At 55.4% G+C, this 27191-nt stretch overlaps 2 protein-coding genes across 11 annotated transcripts in view; both read right to left on the bottom strand.

Annotated features, from left to right (window-relative positions):
* Nucleotides 1–162: 162 nt before the first annotated feature.
* EPHX3 (epoxide hydrolase 3) lies at nucleotides 163–8678 on the bottom strand. The gene is made up of 7 exons (XM_075446012.1): nucleotides 8643–8678; nucleotides 5672–5936; nucleotides 3641–3726; nucleotides 3202–3539; nucleotides 1839–1942; nucleotides 1460–1608; nucleotides 163–416 (listed from the first exon to the last, which is right to left on the bottom strand). Exons 2-7 carry the CDS (start codon nucleotides 5915–5917, stop codon nucleotides 188–190), a joined length of 1152 nt encoding a protein of 383 aa, XP_075302127.1. The 5' UTR covers nucleotides 5918–5936; nucleotides 8643–8678; the 3' UTR covers nucleotides 163–187.
* A 3372-nt stretch (nucleotides 8679–12050) lies between these two features.
* The window catches only part of BRD4 (bromodomain containing 4), an 81175-nt gene continuing 66034 nt past the window's right edge, over nucleotides 12051–27191 (bottom strand). For 7 of the 10 annotated variants that reach the window (XM_075446022.1, XM_075446031.1, XM_075446027.1 and 4 more), the window contains 9 exons: nucleotides 22439–22491; nucleotides 21266–21659; nucleotides 20550–21089; nucleotides 18621–18733; nucleotides 18272–18431; nucleotides 17454–17584; nucleotides 16061–16272; nucleotides 14883–15156; nucleotides 12053–12638 (listed from right to left, as the gene is read on the bottom strand). In XM_075446022.1, the coding sequence (XP_075302137.1) occupies nucleotides 12570–12638; nucleotides 14883–15156; nucleotides 16061–16272; nucleotides 17454–17584; nucleotides 18272–18431; nucleotides 18621–18733; nucleotides 20550–21089; nucleotides 21266–21659; nucleotides 22439–22491 (1946 nt within the window). In that variant the 3' untranslated portion in view covers nucleotides 12053–12569. Of the gene's footprint in view, nucleotides 12639–14882; nucleotides 15157–16060; nucleotides 16273–17453; nucleotides 17585–18271; nucleotides 18432–18620; nucleotides 18734–20549; nucleotides 21090–21265; nucleotides 21660–22438; nucleotides 22492–27191 lie in introns of all 10 variants that reach the window. The other 3 variants (XM_075446032.1, XM_075446029.1, XM_075446030.1) reach the window with 3 other exon arrangements.

The following is a 27191-nucleotide window of genomic DNA, read 5'->3' as shown; positions in this document are numbered from 1 at the left end:
GATGTTGCGGTCATGTCCCCACCCCGATTTTGAGGTCCCCACCCAGATGTTGGGTCCCCATCCAGATGTGGGACCCCCACCCACACGTTGAGGTCCCATCCAGACATCAGGACACCCCCCCAACCCCACCCCCATCTCCCCACCCTGCCCCGCCCACCCCAAGGTTTAGGTGCACCCATGGGTGCTGTTACAGGTCCTGGTCGCCCCCCTCCAGGAATTCGCTCAGGAGGCGGGCGAGGGGGCGGGGCTGGTCCTCGGGCAGCCAATGGCTGGCACCGGGCAGCAGGCAGAGGCGGGCCGTGGGGCTCAGGCAGTGGTGCAGGCAGGAGGCCAGGCGGGCGTCCAGGAAGGCGTCGTGGGTGCCCCACAGCACGAGGGTGGGGGGCGGGGGGGGCTCGCGGGGGATCGGGGTGTCCCTGGGGGTGGGGGGGGAAGGGGAGGGTCAAGGAGGGGGGCACGCCAATGGGAGGGCCCCAAAATGGGAGCAGCCCAATGGGATCCCACCAACACCAGCACCTCAACCCACAACACCAACCCCAGAGCACCCAATTGGGTTCCTCCCAACTGGGAGCACCTCAATGGGATCCCACCAACACCACCATCCCAACTAGAACCACCCAATCCAAGAGCACCCAAGTCAAGAGCACCCAACAGGGTTCAACCCAAATAGAGGCAGCCCAACAGGATCCCACCAACACCAACACCCCAACCAGAACCACCCAACCCAAGAGCACCCAACTGGGAGCACTCCAATGGGATCCCACCAACACCAACACCCCAACCAGAACCACCCAACCCAAGAGCACCCAAGTCAACAGCACCCAACTGGGAGCACTCTGATAGGATCCCACCAACACCATCACCCCAAATAACCAGAAGCACCCAACCCAAGAACACCCAAGTCAAGAGCACCCAACTAGGAGCACTCCAATGGGATCCCACCAACACCAACACCCCAACCAGAACCACCCAACCCAAGAGCACCCAACTGGGAGCACTCCAATGGGATCCCACCAACACCAACACCCCAACCAGAACCACCCAACCCAAGAGCACCCAAGTCAACAGCACCCAACTGGGAGCACTCTGATAGGATCCCACCAACACCATCACCCCAAATAACCAGAAGCACCCAACCCAAGAACACCCAAGTCAAGAGCACCCAACTAGGAGCACTCCAATGGGATCCCACCAACACCAACACCCCAACCAGAACCACCCAACCCAAGAGCACCCAACTGGGAGCACTCCAATGGGATCCCACCAACACCAACACCCCAACCAGAACCACCCAACCCAAGAGCACCCAAGTCAACAGCACCCAACTGGGAGCACTCCGATAGGATCCCACCAACACCATCACCCCAAATAACCAGAAGCACCCAACCCAAGAACACCCAAGTCAAGAGCACCCAACCTCGGCACCCCAAACCCAGCTGCCCCACCCAGCCCCACCCACCGGAAGAGGTTGCGGTAGTAGTGGATGGTGGGGCTCAACCCCCCCGGTTGGGAGAGGCTGTAGAGGTAGGCGTCCACCTCCTGCTCGGTCAACCGCTGCGCCGGGTTCCGGATCCCCGTCCAAGGTCCCGTCAGGCTGATCTTCAGCAGCTACGGGGGCCACCAAGGAGGACACGGGGACCACCAAGGAGGACACGAGGTCTGGATGAAGCCACCACCCCGAAACGGGTGACGAGGGACCTCGCTCCGCGCCTCGGGGGTTGGTTGGGCCTCCTCAAGTGGTTCTTGAGAAGCTTCTTGGATTGGGGAGGGGCAGCAGGTGGTGTGGGGTGCCCGAGGGGACAATGTGGGGACAAGGTGACGTGGGGATGGGGTCTCACCTCAAAGTCCGCCAAGGAGAGGAGGAGCTCGGGCAGCCAGGGCAGCTGGAAGAGGAAGACGTAGCTGGAGCGGAGGATCTGGGAGGGGTGGCAGGCGGTGAAACCTGCGCCGAGAGAGGGGACATCAGTGTCCGCGGCCACCGCGGTGGTCGCAAATCCAGCCATGGGGTCGGGGTGGCACCTGGTGGTACCACCACAAGAGATGGCACCTGGGATGGCCACGAGACGGCACCCGACGGCATGGCCATGAGATGGCACCTGATGGCAATGCCACGAGAGATGGCACCCAACAGCATGACCATGAGATGGCACCCAATGGTATGGCCATGAGATGGCACCCAACAGTGTGGCCACTGGAGATGGCACCCAATGCTACAAACATGAAAGAGGGCACCCAACGGCACGGCCATAAGTTGACACCCAACAGCATGACCATGACAGATGGCACCCAACAGCATGGTCATGAGATGACACCCAATGGCAGGGCCATGAGAGAGGGCACCCAACAGCATAGCCACGAGCGATGGCACCCAACATTTTGGCCACTGGAGATGGCACCCAATGCTACGAGCATGAGAGATGGCACCCAACGGTACGGCCATGAGATGGCACCCAACGGCATGGCCATGAGATGGCACCCAGCGGTGTGGCCACTGGAGATGGCACCCAATGATATGGCCATGAGATGACACCCAACAGCATGACCATGAGAGATGGCACCCAAAAGTGTGGCCATTGGAGACAGCACCCAATGGTATGGCCATTAGAGATGGCACCCAACCATATGGCCATGAGATGACACCCAACAGCATGACCATGAGAGATGGCACCCAACAGCGTGGCCATGAGATGGCAGCCAATGGCATGGCCATGGGAGAGGGCACCCAATGGCACGGCCATAAGATGACACCCAACGGCACGGCCATGAGATGACACCCAACGTCATGGCCATGAGAGATGGCACCTACTGGTATGGCCATGAGAGATGGCACCCAGCAGTGCAGCCACTGGAGATGGCACCCAACGATACGGCCATGAGATGGCACCCAGCAGTGTGGCCACTGGAGATGGCACCCAACAGCACGGCCATTAGAGATGGCACCCAACGATATGGCCATGAGATGGCATCTGGTGGCACGGCCATGACAGATGGCACCTGATGACACCCAATGGCACCACGGTGACACGTCAAGGCCACATGAGCTGCGCCCTGTCCCACCATCCCACCACACACGGTGGAACCCCACAGCACCTCCCCGAGACCCAGCACCCACCCATGGTCACAACTGCCAGAGACACCACCCGACGGCCCCCACCCAACCCCCGGGTGCCCCACCCCGTCCCCAAGATGCCACCCCGTTACCTGCCATGACGGCTCGGTGAGGAGCACCCATGATGACCAACTTCTCCACCAAAGCTGGATGGTTGGCGGCCAACTCCCAAGCCAGAAGTCCACCCCAGTTGTGACCCACCAAGACGCACTTGGGGGACAGCGCGGTGGCACCCGTGACCGCCGGCGCCTCGCCCTGCCCCTCGGGTGTCCCCAGAGTCTCGATGACCTGGCGGATGTCCTCCAGGAGGACCTCCAACCGGTAGCTGTCCTTGCCCGGTGGCTTCTCCGAAGCTCCGTAACCCCGGAGATCCAAGGCCACCACCCGGTAACGGGTGCTGAATTCCTGGAGCAGATGCCTCCAGCAGAACCTGGGAGGATGAAGATGATGATGATGGTGGTGGTGATGGTGGTGGCATCATGGGGGGGGTGTGGTGGCACCTCAGGCCCCGCCCCGCCCGGTGGCACCCACCAGTTCTGGGGGAAGCCGTGGAGGAGCAGCATCAGCGGGGCCGCGGGGGGACCCCGGGTGACGTAGTGGAGGCGCAGCCCCGAGTCCTGGGGGGTGGTGAGGGGGGGTCTGTGGGGTGCCCCCACCCCAAAACCAACCCCCCCACCCATCAACGCCCCCTTGGGACCCCCCAAAATCCACCCCAGCAGATCGCGTGGAGCCCCACCAGCAGGTCCCCATGGGGCAGCTTGGCCCCGCCCCTCAAGACCCCCCCGAGCCCCCCAGGACCCCCAAACCCCCCCAAAATCCCCTCAAGGCCCCCCCAGACCCCCCGAGCCCCACCGAACCCCCAAAGGCACCCCCAGACCCCCCCAAGACCCCCATAACCCCCCACAGCCCCCCCGGGACCCCAAGGCACCCCCCCAAAGTCCCCCAGGACCCCAAGGGCCCCCCCAAGACCCCCCCAGGACACCCAGGACCCCCCAAAGACCCCCAAAGGCTCCCCAGGGTCCCCCAACCCCCCCCCCCCAGGACACCAAGGACCCCCCAAAGACCCCCCTGCACCCCCTCAAGGCCCTCCCCAGGACGCCCCAAAAGCCCCCCAGGACCCCCAGAACAACACAAACCCCCTCAAGGCCCCCCCCAGATTCCCCCCCGGACCCCCCCAAACCCCCTAAAAGCCCCCCCCTGGACCCTAAGAACCCGTTGAAGCCCCCCTAGACCCCCCCAGGACCCCCCAAAATCCCCCCAGGACCCCAAGAACCCTTCTAAAGCCCCCCCTAGACCACATCAAGACCCACCCGAAAGCCCTCCCAGAACCCCAAACCCCCCCAAAAAACCCCAGAGCCCCCCCAGGCCACCCCTAGACCCCCTCAAGACACCCCAGGACCCACCAAAAGCCCCCCAGGATCCCAAGAACCCCCCCAAATCCCCCCCTAGACCCCATCAGGACCCCATAAAGCCCCCACAAGACCCTCACAACCCCCCAAAAAATTCCCAAAGACCCCCCCCAAATCCCACTTAGACCCCCTCAAGACCCCCCAGGACACCCCCAAAAGCCCCCCAGGACCCAACAACCCCCAAAAAATCCCCAAAGCCCCCCCCAGCCCCCCCTTAAACTCCCTCAAGGCTTCAAAAGCCCCCCCAAGAACCTCCCAAAAGCCCCCCCCTAGAATCTCCCAAGACTCCCCAAAAGCACTCCCAAGACCCCCACAACCCCCCCATAAAATTACCAAAGACCCCCCAAGCCCTCCCCAGAACCACCCCAAGACCCCCAGAACTCCCCAAAAGACCCCCCAGAACCCCCTCAAAGCCCCCCATGACCCACAGAACAACCCCAAGCCCCCAAGGAAACCCCAAAGTCCCCCCTAGACCCCCTCAAGACCCCACAGGACCCCATAAAACCCCCCATAAAACCCCAAATCTCCCCCCAAACCCCCCCTAGACCCCCTCAAGACTTCCAAAAGCCCCCCCAGGATCCCAAGAACCACCCCCCCAGTGCCCCCACAACCCCCCAAAAACCCCTCCAGAAGGCCCAGAATCCCCTCAAAGCCCCCCCTTAGCCCCCCAAGGAAACCCCAAAGTCCCCCCTAGACCCCCACAAGACCCCCGAGGACTCCCTCAAGACTCCCAGGACCCCATAAAGCCCCCACAAGACCCCCACAACCCCCCAAAAAAACCCCAAAGCCCCCCCAAACCTCCCCTAGATGCCCTCAAGACTTCCAAAAGCCCCCCCCAGACCCCAAGAACCCCACCTGAAGCCCCCCAAGACCTCCCAAAAGCCTCCCAAGACCCCCCACAAACCCCCCAAAGCCCCCTCTAGACTCCCTCAAGACGCCCCCCAGAACCCTTGAGCACCCCCTGAATCTCCCCTGAAGTCTCCAAGACCCCCCCCCCAAAGGCCACCCAGGACCCCCCTTAAGTCCCCCAGCATGCCCAGAACACCCCCAAAGCCCCCCCTTAGCCCCCCAAAGAAACCCCAAAGTCCCCCCTAGACCCCCCCAGGACCCCCCAAAATCCCCCCCAAGCCCCCCCCCAGGCATGCCCCCCCACCTTCAGGCGCAGGTATCGGTGCTCCCCATAAGTGCCGTCGGCCAAGCCGGGGGGGGGCCGGTCCCTCACCCTCCTCTGGAAGGTCCCTCGGGGTCCCCGGCGCAGGAGGACCCCCAGCCCCCAGAGCCCGTAGGCCACCGCCGCGGCCACCGCGGCCACCGCCACCGCCAGCCGGGCCACCAGGCCCCCCAGGGCCAGCAGCAGCCGGGTGGGGGCCAGGAGCAGCGAGCAGAGGGACAGGAGCATGGCGGGGAGAACGGGTCACCTGGGGTGGGGGGACACCGGGTGTCATCGGGGTGGCCATGGCATCTGGGTGGCCCATGCCCAAGGTGGCCATGGGACCAGGATGAGATGGCACCAGGTGGCCACGTCACCATGGTGGCCCAAGCCCCGTGGTGGCCATGGGACCAGGGTGGCCCATCCCTATGATGTCCCTAGTCCCATGGTGGCCTTGTCACCAAGCTGTCCCCACCACCAGGATGGCCATGTCACCAGGGTGTCCCCGGCCCCATGGTGGCCATTGCACTTGGGTGGCCCAAGCCCGAGGTGGCCATGGGACCAGGATGAGATGGCACCAGGTGGCCATGTCACCATGGTGGGCTGTCACCATGGTGTCCCATCCCCTTGGTGTCCCCATCCCCTTGATGACCATGGCACCAGGGTAGCCCATCCCTATGATGTCCCTGGGCCCATGGTGGCCTTGTCACCAAGGTGTCACCAGGACAGCCATGTCACCTTGGTGGCCATGTCACCATAACATGAGGCCATCAGCTGACGCCATCCCCATGGTGTCCCCATGTCCATGGTGGCCAAATCACCGAGGTGGCCATGGCACCAGGGCGGCCCTTCCCTATGGTGTCCTGATCATCAGGATGGCCATGTCACCAAGGTGGCCATGGCACCAGGGTGTCCCAGCCCCATGGTGGCCATGTCACCATGGTGTCCCACCCCCAGGGTGGCTCCATCGTCCCCATGGTGGCCCGTTCCTGGCCGGTATGTCACCAGGGTGTCAACATCACCAGGGTGGCCCTGCCATCACCACGTCCCATCCCTGAGGTGCCACCTCAGCTTGGTGGCCCCGTTTACCCAGGTGTCCCTGTCCCAGCCTGTCCCACCCCTGCGGTGGCCCTGCCACCAGGATCCCATCACGGGGGAGGGATGTCATGTCACCAGGGGTCTCTGTCACCAGGAGGTCCTACCACCATGATGTCCCTGTCACCACAGTGTCCCCATCACCACGGAGTCCCACCACCAAGATGTCCTTGTCACTGGTGTGTCCCACCACCACCATGTCCCTGTCACTGGGGTGTCCTGACCCTGAGGGGTCCCATCATGGGGTGTCCCCATCACCAGGAGGTCCCACCACCACTACGTCCCTGTCACCAGGGTCTCCTGACCCTGGGAAGTCCCATCACCAAGGTGTGCCTGTCACCAGGGTGTCCCTGTCACCACGATGTCCCTGTCAACAGGGTGTCCTTTGCCTGGGGTGCCCCATCTTGAGGTGTCCCTGTCACCGGGGTGTCCCTGTCACCAGAAGGTCCCACCAACATGATGTCACCAGGTGACCCCATCACCAGGAGGTCCCACCACCATGATGTCCCTGTCACCTCAGTGTCCCCGTCACCACGGAGTCCCACCACCAAGGTGTCCTTGTCACTGGTGTGTCCCACCACCACGACGTCCCTGTCACTGGGGTGTCCTGACCCTGGGGGGTCCCATCTTGAGGGTGTCCCCGTCACCGGGATGTCCCTGTCAACAGGGTGTCCTGTGCCTGGGGTGCCCCATCTTGAGGTGTCCCTGTCAGCGGGGTGTCCCTGTCACCAGAAGGTCCCACCAACACGATGTCCCTGTCACCAGGTGACCCCATCACCAGGAGGTCCCACCACCACGACGTCCCTGTCACCGGGGTGTCCTGACCCTGGGGGGTCCCATCTTGAGGGTGTCCCCGTCACCGGGATGTCCCTGTCAACAGGGTGTCCTGTGCCTGGGGTGCCCCATCTTGAGGTGTCCCTGTCAGCGGGGTGTCCCTGTCACCAGAAGGTCCCACCAACACGATGTCCCTGTCACCAGGTGACCCCATCACCAGGAGGTCCCACCACCACGACGTCCCTGTCACCGGGGTGTCCTGACCCTGGGGGGTCCCATCTTGAGGGTGTCCCCGTCACCGGGATGTCCCTGTCACCAGGTGACCTCATCACCAGGACGTCCCACCACCACGACGTCCCTGTCACCGGGGTCTCCTGACCCTGGGGGGTCCCATCATGGGGTGTCCCTGTCACCAGAAGGTCCCACCAACATGATGTCCCTGTCACCAGGTGACCCCATCACCAGGAGGTCCCACCACCATGATGTCCCTGTCACCTCAGTGTCCCCGTCACCACGGAGTCCCACCACCACGACGTCCCTGTCACCGGGGTGTCCTGACCCTGGGGGGTCCCATCTTGAGGGTGTCCCCGTCACCGGGATGTCCCTGTCACCAGGGGGTCCCACCACCACAGTGTCCTTGTCACCAGCGTGTGCTATCACCACGATGTCCCTGTCACCAGGTGACCTCATCACCAGGACGTCCCACCACCACGACGTCCCTGTCACCGGGGTCTCCTGACCCTGGGGGGTCCCATCATGGGGTGTCCCTGTCACCAGAGGGTCCCACCTCCAAGGTGTCCTTGTCACCGACATGTCCTAACCCCACGATGTCCCTGTCACCACAGTGTCCCCGTCACCAAGGTGTCCCACCACCACGATGACCCGGTCACCGGGCTGTCGCGACACGGGGGTGTCCCTGTCATGGGGAGGGGGCGACCCATCGCCGGGCTGTCCCTGTCGCCCTCCGCCCGTCATAGGGCTGTCGCGACACAGGGGTGTCCCTGCCGCCACGGAGGGGCCCTGTCACGGGGGCTCTGTCGCCGGGCTGTCGCGACACGGAGGTTCCCGCCTCCCCCGCCCCCACCCCCCCCCCCCCCCGCCCGACCTTCTCGCTCCGCTTCCTCCGCCCGCCCGAGCTCGGCCGCGCCCAGCCCCGCCCCCTCCCGCCCATTGGCCAGCGCCGGGCGCGGAGGTGGTGCCGGGCGGCGGGCGGCAGCCAATGGGAAGGCGGGGCGGGGGGAGCCCCCGAACTGCCCGCGCTGGGGAGGTCACGTGGGAGGAGGGGCGCGCGGGGGGAGGGGCGGGGGGAACCGCCCCCCCGGCCCCTCCCCCCCCCCCCGCACCGGGCCGCTCGAGGGGGGAGGGGCGGCTTCCGGGCCCCGGGGTTGCTCCGATTTTGCCTTTTTTTGGCCTTTTTGGGGCCTTTTTGGCCTTTGCCCGTTTTTCGACTTTTAAATTTTTTTTTGTTTTTGCCTTTTTTGTGCCTTTTTTTTTCACCTTTTCCCCTTTATTTGCCTTTCCCCCCTTTTTTGCTTCTCTTTTTTCCTTACATTCACCTTTTTCACTTTTGCCTTTTTTTGGCACTTTTTTGCCTTTTTTCTGTCCTTTTCCCCCGTTTTGGCCTTTTTTTCCCTTTTCCTTTTATCCCTTCCCCTCCCTCCTTTTTTTCACTACTTTTGACATTTTTAACCCTTTCTTTTACCTTTTTCCCCCTCTTTTTAACCTTTCCGCCCCTTTTTTAGTCTTTTTTTAAATCTTTTTTTAGTCTTTTTTTAATTTTACCTTTTTTTGGTCTTTTTACCTTTTTATAGTCTTTTTTTACTTATTTGGGTCTTTTAAAAATCTTTTTAATTTAGTCTTTTTACTTTTTCAAGTTTTTTGTTTAACCTTTTTTGGTCTTTTTCCCCTCCCTCCCCCCCCTTTTTGCCCTTTTTCTCCCCCTCCCATTTTTGTCCTTTCCCCCCCCTTTTTTCCCTCCCCCTCCCCCCGAGCAGCCCCCAGCAGCCGCCCCTCCCCCATCGCTGCCAGGCCCTGCTCAGGGGTGGGGGGCGGTGGGGGAGGGGCCCAACCCGCCTTTGTCATCTGGATTAATTCACTTTTAGTGATTGAGGATAATTTATGATAATTTCATGAATCTCTCTGAGCGGCTCCCGCCCCATTTCTCATCCCAAATTCTTCAGGATCCGATGAATTTATTTTGCTGTCCTCAAAATATTTATTATTATTATTATTTAATCATTATAATATTATATATTATTAAATATTTTAAATTAAATATATTATATATTATACAGTATATATTTTATATATTATTACTATATTTTCTTATATTTCTAATTTTCAATAGTCAGTTAGTACGATCATTCAATTATTTTAATTAAATATCACCTTATTATTTTTACTTATATTTTACTACTTATTTATTATCCATTCCACATGAACCGGTCATATTAACATTTCATTTTAAACTAAGATGCTAAAAATTAAAATTTGAACTTTTTGTTGTAAATTTTCAATGCTAAAATTTCAAAAGTTCAATCCCAAATATAAAATAAAAAATTAAACTTTTTAAAAAAAATATCCACCTAAAGTGGAAAAATGTAACTCTGGGGTATTTTTTCGAAGTGGATTTTTAATTTTCAACTCTAGAGTTAAAAATCAACTTTTAAAAATGTCAATATTTAAACTGAAATTTAAAATTGCCAATTAATTTTGAGAAGAATTTGAATTTCCAAGTTAAAATTTTTTCAACTGTCGCCATTTCAAGTTCAATGTTGAAATATTAAATGCAAAATTTTAAAACTTTCAATTTTAAATTCAAAATTAAAATTCAAACCATCACTTTTAAATTTAAACAGAAGCTTTTGGAAATTATCGATGCAATTTTCCATTTCCGCCCCAAAATGACAGAATGCTGAAAATTCCAAATTTCAAATTCTCAAATTTTCCATTGAATTCGGCATTAGAAGCGGGGGGTGGGGGATGGGCGATCTCTGATCCCTCCCCCCACCCCTCCTCTCCCCCCACCCCTCCTGTCCCCCCTCCCCTCCTCTCCCCCCTCCCCCCAGCCAGCACCGCCTGTCCCGGGGGGGTGGGGGACGGGGAAGAAACGGGGCAAAACCTGGCAACAAGGATGATAATTATTATTTTTTAAAAAACCCAAAATCGCTGCGTTTATTCCACGATCGGCACAGAGCCAGCGGCGCTCGCGCGGGAACCGAGGGAATGGTGGCCAGCGGGGGAGGGGCGATGGCACCCGGTGGGAACGGAACCCAACCCACAGAAATAATAATAATAATAATAATAACAATAATAATAATAAAAATAAAATTAATATGGGGGGAGAGGCAGCCGCCCCTGCCCCCACTCGGAAAACCCCGGAGATTTTGTGATCATTTTTTTTTAAAAATCAACCCAAGGAAAGCGGATGAAAAAAATCATAAAAAGAAGCAATCGGCGGCTTTTGGGGGGAAAAAGAGAGAAAAAGGGGCTGGGGGGGGAGGGGCACCCGAAGGAGGATGGATGGGGGTGGGGGAGGGGCGGGGGTGGCCCCTGAGCTGCAGTGGAGAAGCGGGGGGGGATGGGCAGTGATAGGGGGTGGGGGAGAGGAAAGGGAAGGAAGGAGAACCACGAAAAGAAGGAGAAAAGGAGGGGGGAAATGGGGGGGGGGGGGAAGGCTAAAAAATGGGAAAAATTATAAAAATTACAAAAAGGGGGAAATGGAAAAGGAGCGGAAAAAGATGAAAATGGAAAAAAGAAGAAAAAAAAGGAGAACTGAGAAAAAAGGGAAAAAAGATAAAAAGAAATGGGAAAAAAGGAAAAAACAAAGGGAAAAAAGGGAAAAACAAAAAAGTTGAAAAAAGGAAAAAAGGGGAAATGGAAAAAAGAAAAGAGGAAAAAAATCAAAGAATTAAAAATGGAAAAATGGGAAAAAAACAGAAAAAAGGAAAAAGCAGAATAAAAGAGGAAAAAGGCAAAAAAAGAAAAATCAGGAAAAAAGGGAAAAACTGTTTAAAAAAGAAAATAAAGAGGGAAAGCAAAAAACACAGAAAAAGGCAAAAATGGAGGAAATAATGAGAAAAAATGAACAAAAAAGGAGAAAAAACAGAAAACAGAAAAATGAAAAAAGGAGGGAAAAAGAGAGGAAAAAAGATTTTTAAAAAATCGATTAAAAAGAAAAATCTTGAAAAAAGGAAAAATGAAAAAGTGGATAAACAATTGAAAAAGAAGGGGGGGAAAAAGAAAAAATGGGGAAAAATTGAGAAAAGGAGGGAAAAAATTGAAAAAGGAGAAAAAAACTGAAAAAAGTGGGAAAAAACTGAAAAAAGAGGGAAAAAATAGGAAAAAGTAGGAAAAAATGGAGCAAAGGACTAAAAGGGAGACGCCCCCACCGCACCCCTCCCCCGCTGATCCCCCTCCCCCGCTGCCCAGTTTTCTCCCACAAAGCCCCACCAGCCTCCCCCCTCCCCTCTCCAATCCGCCGCGAAAACCCCCAAAACTGGTGAAAATGAGCCCAAACCCCCCAAATCCCAGCTCCCCCGAGGTCGGGGGGGAGGGGCGTGGGGGGAGGGGCACCACACCCCACCCCCATCCAGGGTTTGGATTTTTTTCCCCCCACTCGATTCGCCGTTTTTTGCCCCATTTCCTCGCCACGTTTTTTTTTGTCTTTTTTTCTTTATTATTATTTTTTTCTGTTCTTATTTATTTTTTTCCGCTGTGAAAAATGGGGGGAAAAAAGGTAAAATGAGGAAAAAAAACCCGGCTGGGGGAGGGGTAAGGCAGCCCCCGCCGCGCCCGGCGCTGCGCGCGGGACGATCCCGATCCCGGATTTTCCTTTTTTTAACATTTTTGAACAATTTCATGAAAAGTCCGAAGCTTTTTTTTTTTTTTTTTTCTTTTTTTCTTTTTTTCGCCTGGGGGAAAAGAGGGAGGAAACAAAAAAAAAAAAAAAGAGAAATTTTTTTTGTGTTTTTTTTGCTTTTTTTGGGATGGTTTTGTTTCTCCGACAGAGTCCCAGGCGCGGCGGCGGCGCTCAGAAGAGGTTTTCCTCGAAGATGGCCAGCAGGTCGCTCTGGAAGTTCATGTCGATCGTCGCCGCCATCTGCAAGAGAGGGGACACGGCCCGGTGGGCGGCGCTCCCGGCACGCCGCGGCGCTCCCGGGATTTTTTCGGTATTTCCACGACATTTTTTGGCATTTCCAGGGATTTTTGGGGACATTTTCCTGAATTTTTTGGACATTTCCAAGGATTTATTTTGAATTATAGGGATTTTTTTTTTCACTTCCTGGATTTTTTTTTCACATTTCTAGGGATTGTTTGGAATTCCCAGGATTTTTTTCAGCATTTCCAGGGATTTTTTGGGCACTTCCCTGTTTTTTCTGGACATTTCCAGAGGTTTATTGGGGCATCTTCCTGAATTTTTTTGACATTTTTAAGCATTTATTTTGAATTCTGGGGATTTTTTTTTAATTCCCAGAATTTTTTTCACATTTCTAGGGATTATTCAGAATTCCCAGGAATTTTTTCAGCATTTCCAGGGTTTTTTTTGGCATTTTCAGGGATTCTACTGGCATTTCCCTGTAACTTTTTTTACATGTCCAGGAATTATTTGTAATTCCAGGGATTTTTTTTTAATCCCTGGGATTGTTTTTTTTAGCATTTCCAGGGATTATTTGGAATTCCCAGCATTATTTTCAGCATTTCCAGCAATTTTTTTGGCATTTCCAGAGATTTTTTTGGTATTTCCCTGTAATTTTTTGCACATTTCCAGGGATTATTTGGAATTCCCAGGATTTTTCCCAGCATTTCCAGGGATTTTTTTTGAATTCCAGGGATTTTTTCTTTATTATTCCCGGGATTTTTAAAGCATTTCCAGGGATTATTTGGAATTACCAGTATTTTTTTTAGCATTTCCAGGGATTTTTTTGGCATTTCCAGGGACTTTTTTTGGCATTTCCCTGAAATTTTTGGACATTTCCAGGGATTTTTGTTTTTAATTCCAGGGATTTTTTTTTGCTTTTCCAGGGATTATTCTGAATTCTCAGGATTATTTCCAGGGATTTTTTTGGCATTTCCCTGAATATCTTCGACATTTCCATGAATTTTTCTTGAATTCCCAGGATTTTTTTTTAATTCCCGGGATTTTTTTAGCATTTCCAGGGATTAATCAGAATTCCCAGGACTTTTTTCAGCATTTCCAGGGATGTTTCTGGCATCCCTAGGGATTTTCTTGGAATTCCCAGGATTTTTTTTTTTTTTTTATTTCTAGGGATTTTTCAGCATTCCCGGGATTTATCAGACATCTCCAGGATTTTTTTTGTCAATTCCTGATTTTTGGGGAATTTTTGTCCCTAAGGAATTTCTGGCATCCCCAGGGATTTTTTGGCATCCCCAGGATTTTTTGGGGGGTCTCTGGACATTTTCCGGCTTCTCTAGGGACTTCTTGCCATGCCCAGGATTTTTTCCCAGTTCCTGGGGATTTTTTGGTGTTTCCAGGGATTTTTTTTTTGGCATCTCCAAGGATTTTTTCAACGTCCTCAGGGATTTTGCTGCATCCTCAGCGATTTTTTGGCCACTTTGAAGGATTGTTGGGCAACTTTAAAGGATGTTTTGACATCCCTGTGGATTTTTTGGCGCTCCCAGGATTTTTTATGCCTTCCCTGGGGATTTTTCAGCATCCCTAGGGATTTTTTTGGTGTATCCTCGGGGATTTTTCAGCACCCTCTTTGATTTTTCAGGCTTCCCTTGGGATTTTTCAGCTTCCCTGGGCATTTTTTGGCTTCTCCAGGGATTTTTTTGGAACTTTAAAGGATGTTTCGGCATCCCTGTGGATGTTTTTGGGATTCACGGGATTTTTTTGGGATTCCCTAGGGACTTTTCAGCATCCCTAGGGATTTTTTTGGTGTGTCCTCAGGGATTTTACTGCATCCCCAGGGATGTTTCAGCTTCCCTGGGCATTTTCTGGGCAACTTTAAAGGATTTCTGGGCAACTTTAAAGGATGTTTCAGCATCCCTGTGGATTTTTTGGCATTCCCAGGATTGATTTTTGGCTTCCCTGGGGATTTTTCAGCATCCCTAGAAATTTTTTTGGTGCGTCCTTGGGGATTTATCAGAACCCCCAGGGATTTTTCAGCACCCTCTTTGACTTTCTGGGCTTCCCTTGGGATTTTTCAGCATCCCTAGGGATTTTTTTTGGTGCATCCTCGGGGATTTTTCAGAATCCCCAGGGATTTTTCAGCACCCTCTTTGACTTTTTGGGCTTCCCTTGGGATTTTTCAGCATCTCTGGGGAATTTTCAGCCTCCCGAGGGATTTCATGGCACAAACCCCTCGGGTTCTCCACTCACCGCTTCCCGGCGCCTCCGTTCCTGCTCCCGCTTCCTGGCCATCTCCCGCTGCTGATCCAACATGGACTGGGAGGACTGGGGCTGCGAGCTCTGGGCTTGGGGTGCCGCCGCTGCCGCTGCCGCCGCCGCCGCTTGCTGCTGCTGCTGCTGCTGCTGCTGCTGCTGCTGCTGCTGCTGCTGTTGCTGTTGCTGCTGCTGCTGCTGCTCCTGGCGCCGCCGCACCTCCTCGTGTACCCGGCGCGCCTGCTCCATGGCGTCCTCGTCCTCCCGGCTCCTGCCAAGACATTGCCGGGAGACGCCGTCAGGCGCTGGGGATGGGTGAGCTGGGATTGTGCCATGGATCCGATCGGATTTGTGCCACAGGACTGGATGGGGTTCATGCCGTGAGCTGGGATCGTGCCACGGATCCGGTCAGTGCAGACTGTGCCACCAGAATGGACCAGATCCGTGCCTCGAGATCAGATCCATTCCATGAGACTGGATTTGTGCCACGAGATCAGACTCTGCCACGAGATCGGATCAGATTTGTGCCACGAGAGGGAATCGTGCCACGGATCAGATCGGATCACGCCCTGGATTGGAGCGGATTCACACCAAGAGGCTGGATTGTGCCACGGATCGGATTTGTGCCACGAGATGGGATCGTGCCACGGATCCAACCTGTGCAGATTGTGCCACGGCATCGGATCAGGCTCGTGCCACGAGATCAGACTCTGCCACGAGATCGGATCAGATTTGTGCCACGAGATGGGATCGTGCCACTGATCAGATCGGATTTGTGCCACGAGAGGGGATCGGTTTTATGCCATGAGATTGGATTTGTGCCAGGAGATCGGACCGTGCCGCAGACCGGGTGAGATCTGTGCCGGGTGCCGTAAGACGGCATCGTGCCACGGATCAGCTCAGCTTCACGTGGCGAGAATCGGACCACGCCAGGGATCAGACTGGCGTGGATCGTGCCACGAGATCGGATCGTGCCATGGATTGGAGCAGATTCGTGCCCAGAGATGGACTGGTGCCACGGATCGGATTTGCGCCACGAGATCAGACTGGACTGGTGCCACGAGAGCAGGGTGTCCAGCTTCACCACGCCCGCATCTCCCCAAGCCCTCGCCCAAGGCGAGGACACCTCACAACGCCCTTCACCGTGGTGGTGGTGATGATGGTGGTGGTCTCACCTCATCCTCTCCTGCTCCCGCCTCAGCCGCTCCTTCTCCCTTTCCACCTGCTCCGCCTGAGCCTTCAGCGCCTTCTCCCGCTCCTCCTTCTCCCGCGCCGCCCTCTTGAACTGCTCGAAGCTGTCGCTGGAGGACTTTGCCGTGGAGGATGGAGTGGTGGGATGTTTCTGGACCAAGCTCGCCCAGGAACCCATGTTCTTGATCTTCAGGTCCTACGGAGAGAAGGATGGCTGGGTCAGCAAGAGCCAATTCGGCAACCGCCCATCCTGCTGCTGCCAAAGGGCCGTTCCCCACCACCGCATCGCTCATGGAAACCCCTTCCGGTTACCTGGGGCTGGAGGAGGTGGTGAACCCACAGCGGGCATCAAGGTTGACCCTCTCCTCCCCAGAAGCCACGTGGGCGGCTCCAACACCTTCCTGGGAATGCTGGGAGCGGGACTGGCTCCTCCAGCACCTCACATTTAGAATCATGGAATGGTTCAGGGTGGAAGGGACCTTTCAAAGTCATCCAGTCCACGAGCGAGGACATCTTCAACCAGATCAGGTTGCTCAGAGACCTGGCCAACCTGACCTTGAACATCTCCAGGGCTTCACCACCCTCAGCGTAAAATATTCCTTCCTTGTGTCCAATCTAAACCCACCTTCTTCCAGTTTATTCCAGTTTAAAACCATTAGCCCCTGTCCTACAAGTCTTGGTCAAAAGTCTCTCCATCTTTCTCCTAAGGTCTCCCCGGCACCCTCTCCAGGCTGAAGAACCTCAACTCTCACAGCCTTTCCTCACAGGAGAGGTGCTCCAGCTCTTGGATCACCTTCACAGCCTCCTCTGGACCCGCTCCAACAGGTCCACGTCCTTCTTGACCTGAGGACTCCAGAGCTGGATGCAGACCTCCGGGTGGGGGTCTCACCAGAGAAGAGGGGGAGCATCACCTCCCTCAACCTGCTGGCCATGCTTCTTCTGACGCAGCCCAGGACACGGTCGGCTTTCTGGGCTGCGAGCACACATTGCCACCTCACGTCTGATTTTCAACGCCCCTAAGTCCTCCTCCGTGGGGCTGCCTCTCCATCCCTTCATCCCCCAGCCAGTGCTGATACCGCCCCAGGTGCAGGACCTTGCCCTTGGCCTTGTAGAACCTCATGAGGTTCTCACGGGCTCACTTCTGGAGCTTCTCCAGGTCCCTCTGGATGGCATCTCACCCCTCTACTCGCTGGAGGTCCCATCTCCACCTCTCCATCGGACGCTTTCCACCTCCAGATGGGAAATTTGGAGGTGGAAAACACCAAATCTTGGCTGCACACCAAGATTCAGGCGACCGACACGTTCCTGCTTCATTTGAGGAGGTTTAATTCTGAATTTTGGGAGGTTTTCCCCCAGATTTTGGCCAGGCTACGTTACCTTTTTGGGGGCGACGGGTGTTTTTGGCTCTTGTTTCTGCCGATCTTTCTCCTGCACTCCTGGTGGCGGGGGGTTTTGCTCCGGGGGTCTGATGACGGGTCGTCCCCCCTCCATGGGTTTCATCTCCGTCCCTACAAACCAGCAGCTCCCGTCAGAGGTTGTGGGGGGTCCCTCAGGAGCCCACCAAAATGGGGGGTGATGGGGGTCTTGCGCACCAAAATGGGGTGACGGGGTCTCCACCACCAAAATGGGGGGTGATGGGGTCTCAGCCACCCAAACTGGGAGTGATGGGGTTCCCCACCACCAAAACCAGGAGTGATGGGGTCTCCACCACCAAAATGGGGGGTGATGTGTTCTCTGCCACCAAAAGCGACGTGATGGGGTCTCAGCCACCAAAACGGGAGGTGATGGGGTCTCAGCCACCCAAACTGGGTGTGATACGGTCTCAGCCACCAAAATGGGGGGTGATGGCTTCTCCACCATCAAAAGGGGCGTGATGGGGTCTCAGCCAACAAAAGGGGGGTGACGGCGTCTCAGCCACTGGGAGTGATGGGGTCTCAGCCACCAAAATGGGGGGTGATGGTGTCTCATCCATGAAAACAGGGGGTGATGGGGTCTTAGCCACTAAAAGTCGAGTGATGAGGTCTCCACTACCAAAAGGGGAGTGATGGGGTCTCCACCGCCAAAATGGGGGGTGATGGAGTCTCCTCCACCAAAACTGGGAGTGATGGGGTTCTCCACCACCCAAACTGGGGGTGGTGGGGGTCTCAGCCACCAAAACTGGGGGGACACGCGAACCAGCGTGTCCCTGGACTCACGCTGCGGAATGTGCGCGGGCGGTTTGATGCTTTCTGGGTGTTTCGGCGGATCTTGCCGCAACGGGGGACTGAAGGTCTCGTTACGGATGACGGGCGAATGCATCTTCTCCTCCTTCACCACCATGGGTTGGGATTGGACGACGGAGGCGGCTCTCATCTCCTGCCACGGTGAAAAAAGGGTCAAGAAACGCCCGGTGATGCCCATCCCTCATCCCCAACATCCCCCGATGCAAACCGCTGGCCAACGGCCCTTGGGCTTCCGGCGCTCGCTCCCAAGCCGGTGGTGGGAAGACGATGGTCCCTGTTGGTCGGGACCCCCCGCGGTTGGGTGCTCTGCTTTCCTTTTTACCTGTTTTTTTGGCTGGATAGTTTGTTGAGGTGGCGACTGGTGGACCAAACCCTGGAACTGCGGCATCTGTGGGGAATGCATCATGAGAGGGGAAGGGGCTTCCCTCAAGTGACCTGGGAACAGTTTGGCATCAATCAGTTAACCATCGTCACCACCGGCACGCCAAACATCACCCGAAAAAGCCGGTCGGCGCACGCCCATCGCCCCCGTGGGACAATCCCTTTCCTGGACGAAGCGTGGTGGCCCTGGGATGTCCCCAGCGGACCCCAACCACCTCCAAAATTCGTGCGTGAATGTTTGGGAACAGAAGATGCTCCAAGGTTGCACGGTGGCTCGTCCTGCCTCAGTGATGCTTGTTTGTGGTGTTCCTCCCCATAATTCGACCCCTTCTGCTCATTCTCCTGGTGGTCCGTCAATATTCCTGGCCATCAAGCCGCTCTCCTGGACACCTGAGCACCGACACTGCCCTGCCTGCACCTCCCCATGCCCAGAGCCACGGAGGCAGGACGCGTTGGCTCTACAAGCAACGGGAGGTTTTCGGGAGCCAGCAGGCTCCATCTCGGGCATCGTGCCCATGGTTGCCATCTCAGGCATCCCACCCAAGCCGCCTATGGCAGCTCTGCAGGCAGGAGAAGCAGCTCCAAGAGCTGCCTGCGCTCACTGCGCTCCATCCCTCCAAATCCGTGGATTTTGGCCTACCTACGCCCACAGGGATGACCTTGGAAGCAAAGACCCAACAGGCAACAACCCAAGGAACCACGCAGCCGAGCAAAAGCAGGAACGAGAACTCCCCGAACCGCAGAGGTTTTATGGGTGACCGGTCTCGAAAGCACAACACTGCCAGGGTTATCCCAGCCAGAGACGTTCTCCATTGAGAACGTCAGTGGTGACACCATCGAGCCGGTGGCCGTCGTGGAGATCTGGGATCTCCCAAGCCAACCTTGAAGGCTGAGCCTCATGGCCATGTTATCCCAGCTGCTTCCTTCGATTTCTGGGATGGCTGGAGGTCACTGCACCAGGTTTCCCCCCAGATCATCCCTTCTTCTCTGCCTGGCAGCCAAGCAGTCACGTTATTGGAGGCTGAGTTCCAAGAAACGCCGGGAAACCCCCATGGGGCATCCACAGCTGTGACCTTCTCTAAGACGGGGGAGCAGACCCTCCGCCTCCTCGAGACCACTCGATGCCAGTGCCCAGCCAGGATGGCAACGAACACAAGGCCAGCGCTCTCCAACATCAGAGCTGCACCGAGACTCAGAAACTTGAGAACCCTGAGGTCTTCCAAGATGTGAGAACCTCAAGCTCCATGAAAATTTGAGATGCTTGAGTCCCTCAAAGATTGAGATCCTTGAGACCCTCAAAAATTAGGTTCTCGAGCTCCTCAAAAACTTGAGATCCTTGAGATCCTCCAAAATTTGAGATCCTTGAGATCCTGAAGATCCTCAAGAATGAGGTCCTTGAGTTCCTCAAAAACTTCTCAAAGAATTGAGATTGAGTTCCTCAAAGATCTGAAATCCCTGAGTTTCTCAAAAATGTGAGATCTTCAGGTTCCTCAAAGATGAGAACCTCCGGTTCCTCAAAGATCTGAGAACCTCACAGTCCTCAGAAATGAGATACTCCAGATCCTCAAACACCTGACATCCTCAAAAACTTGAGATCCTTGAGTTCCTCAAAGATTTGAGAACCTCTGGATCCTCACACACTTGATATCCCCAAATTTTTGAGGATTTAAGATGGAAAAAGGCCTTGCCAGGCAGTTACATCCAGCTCCGGCTAACTGGGGCTTCTTCCGCACCCACCAGTCTACCAACGGGTGCTGGAGGACCTTGAAGGACATGTGGGCACCTCCCCCCCACCCCATACCCCTCGTCATCACGCAAGGCAACTCGGCTCAAGCTGTAGACTCGACCGCCGTCCCCGACTGCCGCTCACCGGTCGAGTAGGGATCAGGCTTATGGTGCCGCGGTGACGGGTGATGCTGGATGACCTGCTGCGGTTTGGCCGGCTGCGGCGGCGGGGGCGGCGGGGGCGGTTGCGGGGGCGGATGTTGCTGCGGCGGCGGTTGGGGCTGGGGGATGTGGGATGGGAAGGACATGGGTTGCATGTGCATGGGCCGCGGCGGCGGCTGGTGCTGCAGCTGCTGCACCGCGGGGTGAGCCGGCGGCTGCAGGGGCGGCTGCGGTTGCGACTGGACCTTCACTGAAGGGAGAAGAGGAGTCTGCGGCTGCACTTTCTGCAGCTGCTGAAGGTAGAGCTGCATCTGGCTGGTGCTCAGAGGCAGGCTGTGGTGCGGCGGAGGAGGTTCTTCGTCCTCCAGCAGGACCTGGGGAGGTTGGGGCAGAGGCGGTTGAGGAAGCATGGGTTGCTGGCTGATGGCCGGCGAGACGGCCGGTGGACGCGAAGGCTTCGGGGGTAGCGCCGCAGCTCGGTTACTGGGTCTCGAGGGCTGCTGAGGCAGAGCGTTGTGCAAAGCTGAGGAGAAAGGGAAGGAGATGGTGTCACCATGGACATCAGGGGTGAAGAACCTCCCCTTGCCCGCCCACTGCTCCTCCATCCCGGTCATCTTCCAGGAGGAACAAAACCCAACGCCATCCTCTTCCTCCCAGCTTGAGGAAGGACCACACATCGGGCCAAGAAGCCACGCTCACCTGGAGGAGACACCACGGCATGCTGGTTGAGGTGGGGAGGAGTGCTGTGCTCGGGCGGCTGGGGGAGATGGGGCGGCATCTCCGGTTGAGGAAGATGCATGATGGGTTGGGTGAAATGCGTCATGGTGTCGAACATGTTTCCCGGCAACGGGTGCTCCAGGACGGGGACTTGCGTGGGGACGAAAGGCGGAGGAGAAGACTTCATCGGTGGAGGAGCTTGTTGAGGGACAGGCGGCGGCGGTGGCGGCGGTGGGGGCTGCTGGGGTGGTAATGGCTGCGGCGGTAAGGGCTGCGGCGGCGGCGGGGGCGGAGGGGGCTGCTGCGGTTGCGGCGGCGGAGGAGGCTGTGGCGGCGGCGGTTGCTGCTGCACTGGTTGATGGTGATGATGGTGATGCTATGGGAGGGAAGAAAAAAACCACCGGTGAGTTACTGAAACAACCTGTTGGTCATTGGAGAACCTCCTTGGTCACCGAAACGCCTTCCTGGTCACCAACATGCCTTCCCGGTCACCAACACGCCCTCCCTGGTCACCAGAACGGCCTCCCTGGTCACCAAAATGACCTCCTGGTCACCAAAACGCCTTCCCGGTGACCAAGATGCCTTTCCGGTCACCAACATGCCCTCCCTGGTCACCAGAACGGCCTCCTGGTCACCAAAATGCCTTCCCGGTGACCAACATGCCTTCATGGTCACCAAAACGCCTTCATGGCCACCAAAAGGCCTTCCCGGTGACCAACATGCCTTCATGGTCACCAAAACGCCTTCATGGCCACCAAAAGGCCTTCCTGGTGACCAACATGCCTTCTTGGTCACCAAAATACCCTCCCCGGTCACCATAATGAACTCCTGGTCACCAAAACACCTTTTTGGTCACTGAGTTCCTGGTGACCGCGATGCCTCTCTGGTCACCAAAATGCCCTCTTGGTCACCAAAATGTCTCCCCAGTCACCGAAATGCCGTCCCGGCGTCCTTTCAACCATCCTCCCCCACAATTTTGGGTTGGCTTGGGACAGCTTCAAGCAACGCAAAAGCATCGTTGGCCGAGCACGGGGAGGGCATCGACCTGGCCGAGCGTGCCAGCAACGGATCTGCCGGCATTCCGGGCCCTCCCAAACCTCCCCTGGGGATTCAACCCCAACTCAAGCAAGATGAGGAGGACGCCGCGTCTCCTACCTTTTTTTGCTCTCGCCCCGAATGCCCTTTTTTCTTCAATTTCGGTGCCATTTCTGCCAAAAAAAAAAAAAAAGGGGGGGGAACAGAGCAAACGTTAGTACCCAGCGGTGCCGCTCTACCCCATCGCCCCCGTTAAAACTCAATGGCACGGATTTGGCACCGACGGCGGCAAAAGAGAAGGATTTAGATATCGATCGAGCTGGATTTCCCCGGGGACCTCTTGCACAGAGGCTCGAGGTTGTCACTGTCATGCCGCCGTCGCAAAAAGGAGGGCAAAACGGTAGTGAAAAGGAGAAGAAAATGAAGGCGAAGACCCGCGGTCTCCTTCCACTGGCGTCTTCGCGGTGGGGAAGGACCCAACAGCCAAGAAAAACCATTGCTCAACCAGACTCAGCTATTCCAGGAATGCCGCCTCGCTCCGAGGGGGGAGATAAGGAGCGAGGAACTTGGCAGGAGCAATGAAAAAAAACACGGAGATCTCAAATATCCCGGCTCCGCAAATGGCAATTTTCCATCCCCCTTTCCTCCTCCATCCGTGGAGCGCTGGGGCTCGCCAGCTTCCCGCCGGACGCTCTCTCACGCCTCCTCCCCTCCAGAGATATTTCGAGAGCATCGTCATCGCAAACAACTGGTTTGAGTTTGGGTCCGGGGCGACCATTTCCCAGGATTTCCTCCGCAAACCGTGCCAAGGAACAGCGAACTTCACAAAAACACATCGCCTGAGGTCGCTTACCCTGCCCCAAAATTCCCTCGGCGGGGGGATTTTTGCCTTTATTTGGCGCGGTCTTTGGACGCGCCTGGCAAAACGCGACCGATAAAACCCTCGCAGCAACCATCTGGGGGGCGGGGAGCATCTCCCAGCTGGAATTATCCCTTAAATCCCTCCAGAAATTGAACTAATTTTTAAAATTTAATCCTTCATCTCTGTTTCTTTTAATTCTAAGGCAGCACCGGTGCTGGGTATCGGCACTGAACGCCCGGTGATGGGCTGCGCTCGTCTGGCGGCGGCATTTTGCAGATTTTAAGGCTTAAATAGATACAAAAGTAGGGTGTTTTTTGGGGGAAAAACTCACCATTTTATGGTTGGGAAGGGGAGAAGGGAAAATCTCAGCACTGGGTGCTGCGGAGACGCTGCTCAGATATAAAACCGCCCATAAATGTTTCATTTTAAAGACAAGATTTCGGGTTCATGGTGGAAAAGGTTTTTTGAACCCGTGGTTGATGATTCCCGCCATCGCAGCCCGGATCCGGGGGATCCGTGGGTAACGGAAGAGAAGGAGAGGGGAAGAGGAAGGTCGCAGGGGACGCGGTGAAGAGCGTGGTGGCGACTAAAATGCCGCTGGGGAGCCGGGGTTCTGGGAGGAGGAGCGGTGGGATTCCTCGGAGCATCGCAATGCCAGGCTTGGGTGGTCAAGGATTTGGATGGACATCTGTGGCTCTGGATGGGCGTCCACGGATCCGGATGGGTGTCCACGATTTCAGATGGGCGTCCACGGATCTGGATGGGTGTCCATGATCTGCATGGGTGAACACGACTCCAGATGGGTGTCCACAGATCCGGATGAACATCCCCGGCTCCGGATGGGTGGTCATGGCTCCAAATGGGTTTCTGTAGCTCCAGTTGGGCATCTACGGCTCCAAAATGGCGTTCGCAGCTCTAGATGGGCATCCATGGCTCCAAATGAGCGTCCATGGATCCACACGAGCATCCACAGCTCCTGACTGGTATCCACAACTCCAGATGGGAGTCCGCAGCTCCAGATAGGCTTCCATGACTCCAGATGGGTGGTCACAGCTCCAGATGGGTGTCCATGACTCTGGATGGGCATCCACAGATCCAAATGGGTGTCCGTGGCTCTGGATGGGCACACACAGCTCTGGACGGGCATCCCACGGCTCAAGATGGGCATCCACGGATCCCGACGGATGCCGAGAGTGGATCCACCTTCCAGAAAGACCAAGACTTGATGTCGTCTTCCATCAAGAGGGAAAGTGCTTTGCAGGACTTCACTGCTCGTCCCGCTGATGCTGGAGAAGAAAGCAGGGACAAGCGGAGATAAGTTTCTCCAGCAAATGCTCCCTATGGATAAGACACGTCCAGGTGCAGCTCCTGGGACACGGAGCCCCCCGATTTCTGTCTCATCCTATTGAATCAGGATAAAAGCGCTCACGGGATGACAAAGAAAACCCCAAACTGGGAGAAGTCCGCAGAGCGCAGGTGTTGGGTGGGAAGAGAGGAGAAAAGCTGCGGACTAAGCCAGGATCAGGAGGGATTAAGCATCAGTTCCCAAAAAAAGCTGCGTCTTGCCCGAGCGCATCTCTCCTCTGTTTTTGGGTGGGAAGAGAAGCTGCTACGGCTCAACCACGACCATTGGCTGCTCCAAACCCCACTTCTTCTCCAGGGTTGCTCCTTCGGGGAAGATGGTCGCACTCTTCTCCATCCACCCTCCGACGTGCCACAACCCAGTGGTTCTCGCTGGAGAGCTTTTTCGGCTTTGCCATCGTTCTTGGGACAAGCCGAGTATCACCACAATGAACCAAGGCAAGATCTTGGCGCAGGAGGGGTGAATCCCACCACTTGAATCACCCAATCAACCCCACCCATGGCTGAAACCATCTGCCGGTGAATGGCTGCTTTGGGAAACACTTCACCAAGAAGATGAAGCCAACAGAGACCGTGAGTAGTAAAGCCACGACGGTCCCGGGGGGGGAACACCCGGTGGCATCTGTGATTTCAGAGATGCAACAAGCTTGGCTACCCAACCACAAGATGAACCTTCTTCATCGTTAGAAGATGGCTGTTGGGTTACAGTTGGCATCATGGGGTTCGGCATCTCCCCGGTGAGCAAGAGCACTGAGAAGTCCCAGCTCACCTCCGCCCTGACGACATTTTGTGCTGGCCACAGATGTCTTCACCAAGAAGACGAAGCCAACGGAGACCACGCGTGGTAAAGCCACAACAGTCCCCCAGGGGGATCACACAGTGGCATCGGTGATTCCAGAGATGCAACGAACTTGGCTACCCAACTGCAAGATGAACCTTCTTCATTGTTAGAAGATGGCTGTTGGGTTACAGTTGGCATCATGTGGTTTGGCATCTCCCCGGGGAGCAAGAGCACTGAGAAGTCCCAGCTCATCTCCGCCCCCAACAGCATTTCACGCTGGCCACAGATGTCTTCACCAAGAAGACGAAGCCAACAGAGACCGTGGGTGGCAAAGCCACGATGGTCCCAGGGGGATCACGCGGTGGCATCAGTGATTTTGGTGACGCCAACCCCACCAGAGGATGAAGCTTCTTCACCACTGAAGACAGTTGTTGGGTTACAGTTGGCGCTGAGTGGTTCAACATCTCTACCGGCATCTCCCCGGGGTGCAAGAGCACCGAGAAGACGCCCCAGCCCATCTCTGACCCTGACGCCGTTTCACGCTGGCCGGTTAAATCTCATCTGCGGGGTTAAAAATCACCGGGACTAAAGAAAAAGGTAATTCCCATGATGTCACTTCAAGGTGTTTTGAGAGCAGCAAGGCTGAATCGGTGCAGGAGGCTCCACTCCCGCCGGCGTGTCGGCAGCCACGTGTATATACTTTATTTTTCCCTAAATCCTCATCTTTTACTCCCACCCAAATTTACCCGAAATAGTAAAACACCGACCTACGGTTCACTATCATCATCATTTCCACATTACTGGGTAAAATTCCATGATTATACAAAAAAGTGCATTTTCTGGAGCAAGCCACTTTATTGATTTTATTCTTTAAAAATAAAAATATCAAAGCTATACAATTTTTCTCTTTTTTTTGGGGGGAGGGGGAAGCAGCTGGTGGTTACATGGCTGTGAAAACCCGAAGCATGCAGAGAGAATATAAAAAATAAACAGATTTCTATATTTATAGCAGATCAAAGTTAAGCAGGGGGAAAAAAAAACCCTAAATAAAAGCGGTTATGGAAACAGTTTGTTTGTAGTTAAATTCATCCCCCTTCTCCAACAGGCTGGTGAAATGAGGAATAAAATAGATCTAAAATTACAAGTTGGCTAAAAACATGCAGTTACACAGTCCAATAAAATCACGATCCCACATCATTCCCCCTGCGTCTCCTGGGAAAATAACAAACTTCTTTGGGGAAAATACTATAAAAATGCTAAAAGTGACCTGAGTTCAAAAAAACCCCACCCAAAAAGCAACTTCTTTATACAATATTGGTTATAAATGTATTTTTTTACATACAAAAGGGAATTTCTACGAGGTTTTAGGGCAGCAAAGCCGCAACAGGGCCTCCTGGATTCAGCAGGGGATGTTTTTATTTGGTGGAAAAGATGAATTTGAACTAATTCTGCTCTTGGAGATGGGAGCGGAGGCTCCGTCTGCCCTACAGACCCCACAAACCCCCCCTCCCAAATCGGGGACGCCGGTGACCGCGGCGCTGCCAGAGGAACGACCCCATTGGCTGTTCTTCTCCAAATCCCACTCAATACACCAAAATTTGCCTCATTTGACCCAAAGGCTGCTCGACGGGTCAACTCCACCGCGCCAAAGACGCGGCACCGGTGGCAAACCGGGCCGCGGCGGTGGAACCGTGAGACGCCGTCCGGCACTTGAGGGTCTTGTTGGTGAAACTCAACCTCAAGCCCAGTGCTCGGGAAGCGTTTCTGGGGTAAAACTAAAGGGATTTGGGGTTTTCTCGGCACTGTTACCGGCACGGCGGTGTAAAGCCACGGGATGCCTCGCTGCCCGACTCCCTGCCTGCACGCCA

The sequence above is a fragment of the Opisthocomus hoazin genome, chromosome 35 (assembly GCF_030867145.1).
Source record: "Opisthocomus hoazin isolate bOpiHoa1 chromosome 35, bOpiHoa1.hap1, whole genome shotgun sequence".
In the NCBI taxonomy this organism is placed as follows: domain Eukaryota; kingdom Metazoa; phylum Chordata; class Aves; order Opisthocomiformes; family Opisthocomidae; genus Opisthocomus; species Opisthocomus hoazin.
This window is presented reverse-complemented; position numbering and strand designations above follow the sequence as displayed.